This window comes from Orbicella faveolata, unplaced genomic scaffold (assembly GCF_042242905.1).
Source record: "Orbicella faveolata isolate gen_17 unplaced genomic scaffold, um_ofav_v1 contig_24, whole genome shotgun sequence".
Lineage (NCBI taxonomy): Eukaryota > Metazoa > Cnidaria > Anthozoa > Scleractinia > Merulinidae > Orbicella > Orbicella faveolata.
In genome coordinates, this window is record NW_028301552.1 from 3,913,893 (window position 1) to 3,924,204 (window position 10,312).

The 10,312-nt window shown below is 37.7% G+C and overlaps 2 protein-coding genes across 2 annotated transcripts; one reads left to right on the plus strand and one right to left on the minus strand.

The window, feature by feature from the left end:
* Positions 1–103: 103 nt before the first annotated feature.
* Positions 104–1,315, minus strand: LOC110042480 (COMM domain-containing protein 1-like). The gene is made up of 2 exons (XM_020747860.2): positions 819–1,315; positions 104–245 (listed from the first exon to the last, which is right to left on the minus strand). The coding sequence occupies exons 1-2, from the start codon at positions 1,278–1,280 to the stop codon at positions 144–146; spliced, it is 564 nt and encodes a 187-aa protein (XP_020603519.1). The 5' UTR covers positions 1,281–1,315; the 3' UTR covers positions 104–143.
* Positions 1,316–1,373: 58 nt separating this feature from the next.
* On the plus strand, positions 1,374–9,887 carry LOC110042477 (ubiquinone biosynthesis monooxygenase COQ6, mitochondrial-like). Its single transcript, XM_020747858.2, has 13 exons — positions 1,374–1,590; positions 1,731–1,862; positions 2,503–2,561; positions 3,310–3,516; positions 3,934–4,008; positions 4,444–4,551; positions 4,814–4,876; positions 5,090–5,197; positions 6,378–6,462; positions 7,014–7,137; positions 7,398–7,513; positions 8,056–8,222; positions 9,361–9,887. The coding sequence occupies exons 1-13, from the start codon at positions 1,434–1,436 to the stop codon at positions 9,388–9,390; spliced, it is 1,431 nt and encodes a 476-aa protein (XP_020603517.1). The 5' UTR covers positions 1,374–1,433; the 3' UTR covers positions 9,391–9,887.
* The last annotated feature ends 425 nt before the right edge of the window (positions 9,888–10,312 follow it).

A 10,312-nucleotide genomic window follows, 5' to 3' on the forward strand; every position in this document is an offset into this window, starting at 1 on the left:
TATTTAATTTAGATCTTTCAAGCTACCATTATTTCATTTACCTTAAACATGCAAAATGTTACTAACTACATAAAATCAAAGGAATTGTTTTTTTTTTTTGGGGGGGGGGGTGTGGTAAGAATATTTAGTTAAATTGGCTCTGTTCACTGAGTGTAACTTGCTAGTTTCTTTTCAATCTCGTCAATACTTGAAAGGACATTTGACAGCTGGGATTCATCCATTTCAAACTGAAACACATCTGTTTCCTGAAAAGCAATAAAATAATACAGTGAGGGGCTGAGGAAGGTTTATAAAAACGTGCAATGTCTTCGATTACAGCTATTCACAGGGTCTTTTTTTGTTCCAGAAAATATACATACCCACAGCCATTGTTTGAGCTTGTCATGTAGTGTTCCCTTCCCCTGGGACAAATAAAGGGTTTTAGAGGAGATTCGAGATAAGGAACGCCAAAGGCTAGGGGGGTTTAGGGGCATCCTCCCCTATAAAATTTTGAAAATGGAGGTCCCTGGAAATGAATTTCCACCATTCTGAGACCAAGTCAGCATGTTATAAATGTCTCTTGTTCTATATATGTAGGGGTTTCAACTGATTCCCTGAACCCCCAGATCTGCCCCAGCTTCCCCTGGGACACTATGCCCCCACCACAGAATTTAATTTATTTTTTTGTACTCCCCCACGGTTCCCCCACCCCATCTCTCTGAAATTCTAAGCTGGCTTCCTGCTTTGGCTTTCAAAACTCCCTTTCAGAATTACCAATGTTTGAACAACCTTTACAATACACAGTTAGCACAGATGCCAGATGAAGATATTTTTGATACCTTGCTTTCTGTTGATCTGTTTTCCAACTGCATTTCAACGATTGCCACAGGCGTGTTGATTTGTTGAAGATGTCTGCCTTGGCTCTTCAAATCAATCCTCCAGCTAACGTCCTTTAACTTGTTATTCCAAGAAGACTTTTGAACCATGACATCGTGGATTTTGACCTTTTGCGACTTCCAGAATTTTAAAAATGCAGCGGCTTGTTCTTGAGTAAGGGAACCTTGTTTTCGTTTCATCTGAGAGGTTAAAAAAGCTTCGAGTTGATTGAAATCCATATCTGCAGAAACGATGTTTCGCATCAAATTCTCGTATCTCTTCAACATTGCGTCAAATTGCTCCTTGTCGAGATCAGAGAAAAGCTCCTGGTGAAGAAATTCGTCCGTGATCTCTGATTCTCCAAAATATTCCCTCCGTGCTAAGCCATTTAGTAATCCAACAACATTCTTGTCCGCGGCAGCCATCTTTGATTCCAACCTGAAGAAATCCAGAGTAGTTTCAGTGAACCATACATAACATAGAAATCACACTTCTTTGGTCAGCGGATTCTCCAATGCTGTAGATACGTGGTGTAAATATGGTTTTATGGTTTGTGCTGTTTTCCAGAAGTCTGCGAAATGATTTCAGCTGTTAGGAGATCTTTCGGTTGCAAACAATTTCTTAAGCTTAGGGTATGTTCTTTTTGTTCAGCTGCTAGTAAAGATGTGCATGATTTGTATGATGTTACAATTGTCGGCGGTGGAATGGTCGGGGCAAGCTTGGCCTGTGCTCTGGGTGAGTGTCATCAATCTGTCTTACATGTTTATTTTTAAAACTTACACCGAATTGACAGCAAATTTATGGTCCAAATCGGCAAAGAGTTGAGCTTATTTGATCGATTTACGTGCGTTTCCTCGTTTCTTTTTTTCTACGAGGCCTTGAAAGAACTTTGGATGACCACAAGATTCTGTTATTGGAAGCAGCTCCGGACAAACCACAAAATATCACTTCTGCCTACAGTAACCGAGTAAGCAACATCACACCAGGATCCAAAAAGCTTTTAGAAAGTAAGATGTAATAGGAGACTTTCTACTTTTACAGTTATCCGCATATTTGGAGACAATTTGCAGATATTCACAGGTGTTAAGGTTACAAAATAAAATGATCATGTCAGTGATGTAATAGGTTTTGTCAGGTTTTGTGCAAAAATAGGTTGTTGTCCATGGGACCCTTATGAGCCAGACAAGATTGACCATCCCAAAAACAACGCACTCCATTCGGCATTAGGACTGTGTTCTCCTTTTAGTCAAATGTGCAGTTCCAGAAAATATCCATACTCCCCTCAGAGAAAGGATTGGAATTTCCTGGGGGTGTGTGTTGTGGAGGTAGGGGATAGGAGGGGTGGGGAGGGGGGGAAGGTGGTTCTGTAAGACCAAAAAATGTAAAGAAACGTATGAAACCTTAATCGTAATTTCCAGAGGGGTGGAGGGGAATCTCAGAAAAAAAACCCGTCTATGCAGGAGGTATGGATATTTTCTGTAACTACACGATGTAATATGTAATTAAACTCTTGAGTCTAGGAACTGGGATGCTGATTGCAATAATGTATCTAATATTGAAATATGCATCATTATATTTAATAGTGTTGACATTCATGATAATATCAGACTGACTTATATAACATGGCATGATTTTGTTCTTGGTTAGGTATTGGTGCATGGGACCATATTTGTAACATGAGATATAAGCCATTTAGAAGAATGAATGTGAGTATCAAAAAATCCAAATTATGCAGAATTCTTTTTGAGTTACATCAAACAATTTTTTGACATCTTCAGCCAGAATAAAATGGATAATATTGCCAATTGAAAATGACTGGTTCTTCCTATCTTAATGCACATGTAAATGACAAGTCATAACCAAAATTGCTGATTTCTGGTTGCTGATGGATTAAAACTGCTAGATTAAAACTGTCACACTTGACTTGAGTCCCCAAATTTATTTTGATGTTTAGTCTGTTGTGTAATTTTATCAGCGTTCATTTGGAAGCATAAGAGGCTCAGTTTGCAAGCACTCTCTCCTCTGCAGAGGATCCCAAGGGTAAGGCAGATGGAAAGGGGAGTGGGAGAGTCTGCAGGGGATAGCCTGTTTTCCCTAGACTCTTTCTTTGTTACAGTGTACCTCTTTGCAGCCTCCAAGCTGCCAGCCTACATGGTCAAGATAGCAGGAAAGAGGCCTCTGTGGAGGAATCAGTTGCATTCATGAGTACTTTAGTGCACCCACAATCCTCCCTATCATTACAGATGTACTGAATTAACTTGAAACTACACCTATGGCTGTAGTAAGCAATACACTGAGCATCCCAGCCTTAACCATTTCACAGGTTTTACTATGAAATTAGGACTCCCTGAGATACCTTTACCTTTGAGAAGATGGCAGAAAGTCTACCCTTGGAAGGTAACAATTATCAGTTTTAGTTGTCATATTATTCTAATAGACTTTCTTGTTTCTTAGATCTGGGATGCTTGTAGTGATGCACACATTTCCTTTGATCCAAGCTTTGTTGAGTCAGACAGCTCCAAAGACATGGGGTATATTATAGAGAATTCTGTCACCCTTGAAGCTCTTCGAAAACAGCTCAAAATGCTTCAATCTCGAGTTAAAGTTCTTTATGGAACGAAGCTGAAGATTTTAACTCTTCCTGACTTAACAAGAGATATGGTATGTTTTATTTACAAATCTAACAGGTCTCTTTTTAGAACGAAGTCCAGAGGACAGAGTACTATTAGAGATTAGAACACTGGAAAGGTACTTCAAGTAAGCAAAATGCTAGTTCCTGATCAAGAACATGCACTTCAGATGTTAATATTCTTGTAAGTTGGACACATTATGATGACATGGGACTGTAATTAACTTTGTGTACAGGTGAGTGGGGGAGCATCTGAATTCCCTCGCAGGGTAAAAAAAAATCGCAGAAGGATGAAAAGCTGGCAGGACAAGCCTAAAAAAAAAAAAAAAAAACAGCACCCTCCCATTCCCTCCCATCTTAGCTCAAGGTCTGGATCCACCACTGTAATGTTGCTATAATGTGACAGTGTTAAATCATAACTTTCTCTAATCTAATGTTGTATCTGGAAGGATGACAAAGATGTTGGTCATACCTGGGCCTCTTTGGAATTGGATGATGGAAGAACAGTTCACTCAAGATTAGTGGTATGTACTTATGTACTCTTATTAACATGCCTGTGTGTGTTTCTTTTGGATTAGGCTGTTAATTTCACCCCAGAGTCAGAAACCTTACTTCAACTCCAATATTTTTGTCCCCCCAATTTGCTTACTCAATGTTTCCACATAACCACTATCTTACATAAAATAAAAAGTGTACTAGTTTCTAGACCAATGACATTAAAACAATAATGTGATACCAGTTTTTCTTTCTAATTAAAGATCTTTTAACTAAGTTTGTATAAGCAAAAGAAATTATTATTAGATGGAAAACAAAGCAAGTCATGAACGATTGAAACTGGCCTACCGTTGGTTTACAAACAGCCAACATTCAGCCTACAGGGGACTTATTTAGCCTACTGTAAATTGGTTTAATCCTGCATGCTTTTGGTGTATTCATGACATTATTTCTTTGCCTGCAAGATAGGAGCTGATGGTCCACAGTCCCTGGTGCGAAAACAAGCATCTATGGATTGTCTTTCCTGGAAATATGATCAGTGGGGTGTAGTAGCAACACTTCATCTTGGAGAGGTAGGATTTAAAAAATGTGCCATAGCAAACCATTGAAAGAAATTTGATTAATAATGCTTACATTTCCCAGAAAACTGATGGCCCATGAATGTACAGTCAGATGCATTTTTACCTAGATAATAACATATCTTAGATATTTTAATTCTATTTTCATTTTAATCTGAATATCTATTTGCAATTATTTTAGCTTGAAAAGCTTGAAAATTCTAGGGATTTTGTTCAGTGCAACACTTGATGAACCATAAAATATTTTCAATTACAGATTACAGAGAATATTGTTGCATGGCAGAAGTTTTTACCAACAGGACCAATAGCTCTTTTACCGGTAAGACGATTCAGGGTACCATACAACTAAAATATAGTCTTGTTAATATAGACTTTGAACCATTTTTAATCTTTGCACTATCGCTAGCTAAAGGGACCCACATATAACCAACAACTATGGCTGACTATGTAGTTTGAATCTTTTGATTATTGTCTATTTTACTTAAGTCTATTATACTAACCTAAGGTTTTGTTCTTTTTTATCTGTATCAAGTTAACAGAGAATTTAAGTTCATTGGTGTGGTCTACAACCCTTGAGCATGCAAAGAATCTGGTCTCCATGGAAGAAGACAGATTTATTGACGCTATCAACAATGCTTTTGTAAGTGACTGTTTATAGTGCGTTAAGTTAATAACCCATTTGGGTTTAACAAAAATTTCATTGTAAGCTAAGAGAAGAGAGTGGTTGCCTGACTTTGCATTGAGTATAATAAAACTAGGAATAGTAATGACCTAATTTTAGAAAAAGTTAACGTAGAACGTACCAAGCGTGCCTTTTTCTACAAAGGTGCAACTATTTTAAATAATTCTTTTTAATGTGACTCAATTTAATGTAACTTTTTACTTATTTTATTTTATTTTGTTTTTTTTTTATTTATTTTACTTTATTTTGTTTTATTTATTTATATATTTTTTTTACACAGGACGTGCATTGATAGCAGTTTTTTTCCGTAAAACTGATGCAGCCATCCCATATAAATATTTACTATTATTATTACTATTATTATTATTACCGGTATTATTATTATTATTATTATTATTATTATTATTATTATTATTATTATTATTATTAAAGATTCACACAGCTCTTGATGATATTGAAGCTGGTTTCGTCATTGGCTCCGGGCAACAACAAGTTGCCTAGGGAAGCCAAGAAACACACCTTGTTTGCTTTTTCTCTTCTCTCTACATCTCCAGCACCTTTCTAAGAATTCTTGCCAACCACAACAATGCACATCTCTGGATCAGTCCAACAGGAATCCATTATTATTATTATTATTATTATTATTATTATTATTATTATTATTATTATTATTATTATTAAACACTGTTGAAATAGGTTTTAATAGTTTATTTCTTTTATTTACTTTTACCTTGTAATATACCGATATTGACGTTGAAACCCAGGAGGGAGCCATTATGTAAACACTGTTGAAATAGGTTTTAATAGTTTATTTCTTTTACTTACTTTTACCTTGTATATACCAATTTGTATGGAATATGTTAATTAATGTTATGATGATGATAGTAGTATTAGTATTAGTTGTAGTAACCATGATATCATGATTAGATACGGAAACATGTTTTACAGGTTTAACAGACATCAAATTATGTAAAATATTATAGCATTTTGTAAAGCTTAGTTCTAGTTTTTGTCACAATAAACACTCCTTTTTCCATTATTATTATTATTATTATTATTATTAGTCCATACCACCATACCTGTAGGACCAACAATGCATAACAAGCTTATTATTCACGTTATTGCTGTTCTTAAACAGTGGGAGGACTTTGATCGTCATCCTCTTGTGGATCAGGCAACAAGACTGTCCTACCTGTTAGCTTCTTTCATTCAGCCATGGACAAGTGAGTATGCAAGTTTGGGTTCTCAACCTCCTAGCTCTCCTTACGAGGGATGTCATTACTGAAAACAGATGAACCGCCCACTTATGGCAGAGTACAAATTTTTATTGTGATAAATTAGTAGTGTCTGTACCTATCATGAGGGGGTAATCATGACTAAGTGGTCACTTATGGAAAGTATAGGAGACGTTCGCTAGAGGAGGTCTGACTGTACATTGCCATGAAGCACTAAATTCTTGCACATACTGTAGCCTAAAACAGATGAAGAGTTCTGACTTATCTGTTGAGTCAGAGACATAACCTGTTATTTATAAACAATTAAGACCAGCAAGTTCTGGACGTTGGCTAGGGAAATTGCAAAGGAGAACTTTGTGTTTTATTTTCAACCATTAGACTGGTAAAAATGCCTCTTGAATGATCACAAGACAAGCCTGAAATGTGAACTAGAGGCTAAATCTTCATTGTTGTGAAAAACAGATTTATGAGACAGGTGATCTCCTGTAGACCATAAACTACACGTAGCTTCTACATTGCTATCTTCATTTATTATCTAGATGTAGGATCTGGAACCCAGTCTCCTCCCAGTGTCAGTGGTGTCGAGGAAGGAAGCAGGGCCACATTTCCATATGGCTTTGGTCACGCAACAGAATATGCCCGACCAAGACTGGCTTTGATTGGGTGAGATCATCACTGAAATTTACTTTATTTTTTATATAAACCACCCTTGTGTCTAGTGGCAGATTCAGAGTTGCTTGAAAAGGCAGGCAGGATTCCAGAGTAATAACAGACCCTTGTTCCAATGAGGTAGGAGGCAGATACACCAACCCTTCCCAGTGGTTCCTTCCATAGATCCACCCTCTGTCACAAAAAAATAATACTAAGTGATATCTTAGACTGCATGTGAATTAAGTGATATTTGTCGAATTTTTATTTATCAGTGATGCAGCCCATAGAGTACATCCTCTGGCAGGGCAAGGTGTCAATCTTGGTTTTGGAGATGTTGCCTGTCTAAGAGATATCCTGTCTGAGGCAGCCGAGGAAGGACAAGATATTGGTAATTTCACTAGAACATTTCAATTGTAGCTAAAAACTAACATTTTACTTCTGGGGGAACTCCATATGAAAGGGTTGGGGATACTGGTCAGAAATTTTGCATTAAACCCCTAAAAGGAGACCAATCTGGGCGTGGCTCAAGCTTTATTTGACGCTTAAAAGATACATGCACACTAATACAGAATAGGGTTGATTACCAACTGCTTTTCAGGAAAGGAGCCTACATTAGTAGACTGGACTTGAGAGACCAGTGGAAATTGAGCCTAAAAATGGAAATAAGAGCATTCTATTATTATTATTTCTTCAAGTGTAACCTAAAAGATACTTTCATTGACAGCTAAAAATAGTGGCATTTTGTCATGAACACCCTAAGTGAGACCATAATCCTTGATTTATATCCCTAAGCGAGATGACGAGCATTTTCCAACCTTTTCATACGGGAGTCCTCCTCCCTCTAGGGTTTTACTTGTCTTTATCTAAGTAATTGGTCATTAAAGTTTCAAGTTTTTTCTCTCAGTATTCTCATGTTGATTCCTTCTCTAGGCTCTCTGGAGCATCTTTTAACATATGAAACAAAGCGACAACAGAGTGTGGTCCCCATGATCACTGCAATTGATACTCTTAAGAGACTTTACTCCACTTCCAGTCCTTTGCCAGTTCTTGCACGATCATTAGGACTCATAGCAACTAGCGCTCTACCTCCAATCAAGGTAATGTTTTCCATTTGCGTCAAGTTTTTCTCGATAATGGCAACATGTTGTGGATCAAAGGGTCTTAGGCGTGGCACCCCTTTCTTGAAAGTCCCAATGGTAACTTTACAGACCTGAAGGGAAGCCATATCTTAAGATCGAAATCTAAGGAACAGTAGTGCTGGTTTCAGCTCAAAACCAGCCCATTCTGTTTCATTTCCTGATGTTTTTATTGTTTTAATTTCAAAACTATTAATATCTTGATCTTGAATGTAAGCAAGGCAAATGTAAAACGGCTTTTCAATACTGGTAACTATCAGGACTTTCAAGAAAGGAGCCCTGGTCATTGTGCTGTGGGTTTTAGCAAGACACTCACAGTAGGCCATTTTCAAGTTACTTTGTGTCTCTGTTTCAAAACAAGTCCTCATGCAAAACCTTTCATTGGAAAATGAGTTTTATCTGCATGAAAGTGAACCTGATTGTTTTGCACTAAGACTCATTTTGACACAGAGGCAAAAGGCAACTAGGAAATGGCCTATTGTCACAATGCCTCTCTCTGCCCTGCTGAGTAAATGTGGACAGCACAGGAAAATGGTCCGAGGCTAGGGTTGACAGACTAGCATACTATTTAAGGAGAGTTGCAGTTCTCTGGCCCAGTCGCTCCAACCTTCTGAGACATTTGATGCCATTGGTCATGAGGCATGTGGCGGGTATGGTGGCCCAGTTGTCAATGCACTGGAGTCCAAATCAAAAAGTCTGTGGTTCTAGTACTGACCAGGGTCATCCTGTTGTGTTTTGGGGCAAACTGGTTTACTCTGACTTGCACCCAGGTGTAAATGGGTACTAACACGTTTAATGCTAGGGGCATTAATTAACCCTGTGATGGACTAGTATTCTATCCAGGGGAAAGGAGAAATACTCCTTGACGGTTCATGTTATGAAACAAGAAATAATACAGACTTTACCTACTCTTACTCTTCAGATCCCTGGGATTAGCATGCACTTTAATAGGGACCCTCAATTTAATTCCAGGCTTCCTGTTTGAAGCAAAAAACAAAAAAACAAAAAATTAGAAAATATTTACACCTGTCATGATCAAGGTCAGCCATATGTACACTTTTTGTAAATTAATCTATTATGTATACAATTTTTTCCATAGGAGCAGATTGTTGGATTTGCCATGAGATAGCATGTGGTTGTAAGTCTTGCCTGAAGAATCATGCAGTACAAAGGCCCTCCCCCGGAGTAAAAAGCCAGGAAGGAGCAAGTGCAACATTAGCCACCTAGGCAGGCTCATGCATTCCTGTGACGAGCCCTGAGAGCATCTGTTTGGGAGGCTAGTGCAACATCGTGTATCCAAATATTCTTTTCAAAATGTTGAGTGTACAGTGCCTGTGCACAAGACATCAAGTGAGCCTGTTTATGATAGCTGTTTTATAAAATGGTTGGTTAATTCAAAGTGAACATTATTATATAAGTGATTTAATTTCACCTGCCTAACAGCTACCTGGCATAAATTTACATGATCCATAAATCCCAAGGGATTCCACTGTATTTCCTTCACACTGGACTCTTGCTGCAAGTGTTAGATCACAAGATCATATTTTTGCTCTGTCATTTGTATCTACTCTCCTATGGTTGTGTACAATATTGCATGCTGAATAAAATGAAACTTGCTGTGTTAAATGTCAACTATTTTACCATATAATGTAAAATTCTGGGGAGTATTACCTGAAGCAAGTTTTTAAAAGTCCTTTGCAAGTAATTACTTGAGTCACCCTCTTTTTTTGGGTCAAGATATGGATGTTTGAGTTCAGTTTTGAGGTTGTTTTTCGCTTGTCATTCAACAAACTAAGGAAAGGGACTGTTAAATCTTTGGTCAGTGGCTGCATGTAGAACAATAATACAGCAAGGCTGGAAGTAGCATTGTATATTTGTTCAAAGTCCCGATGCAGTCACCCATCTTGCCCTGACTGGCTGCCACTGGGCGCCACCAATGGCACCCTTGGTGTTTACAATTTGCCAGAAATGATTTTAATAGTATGCTAATTCATCATTGAGTTACCCCATTTAAGTCTGGTGGTTCCCATTTACAAATGAGGAGAGAGTAT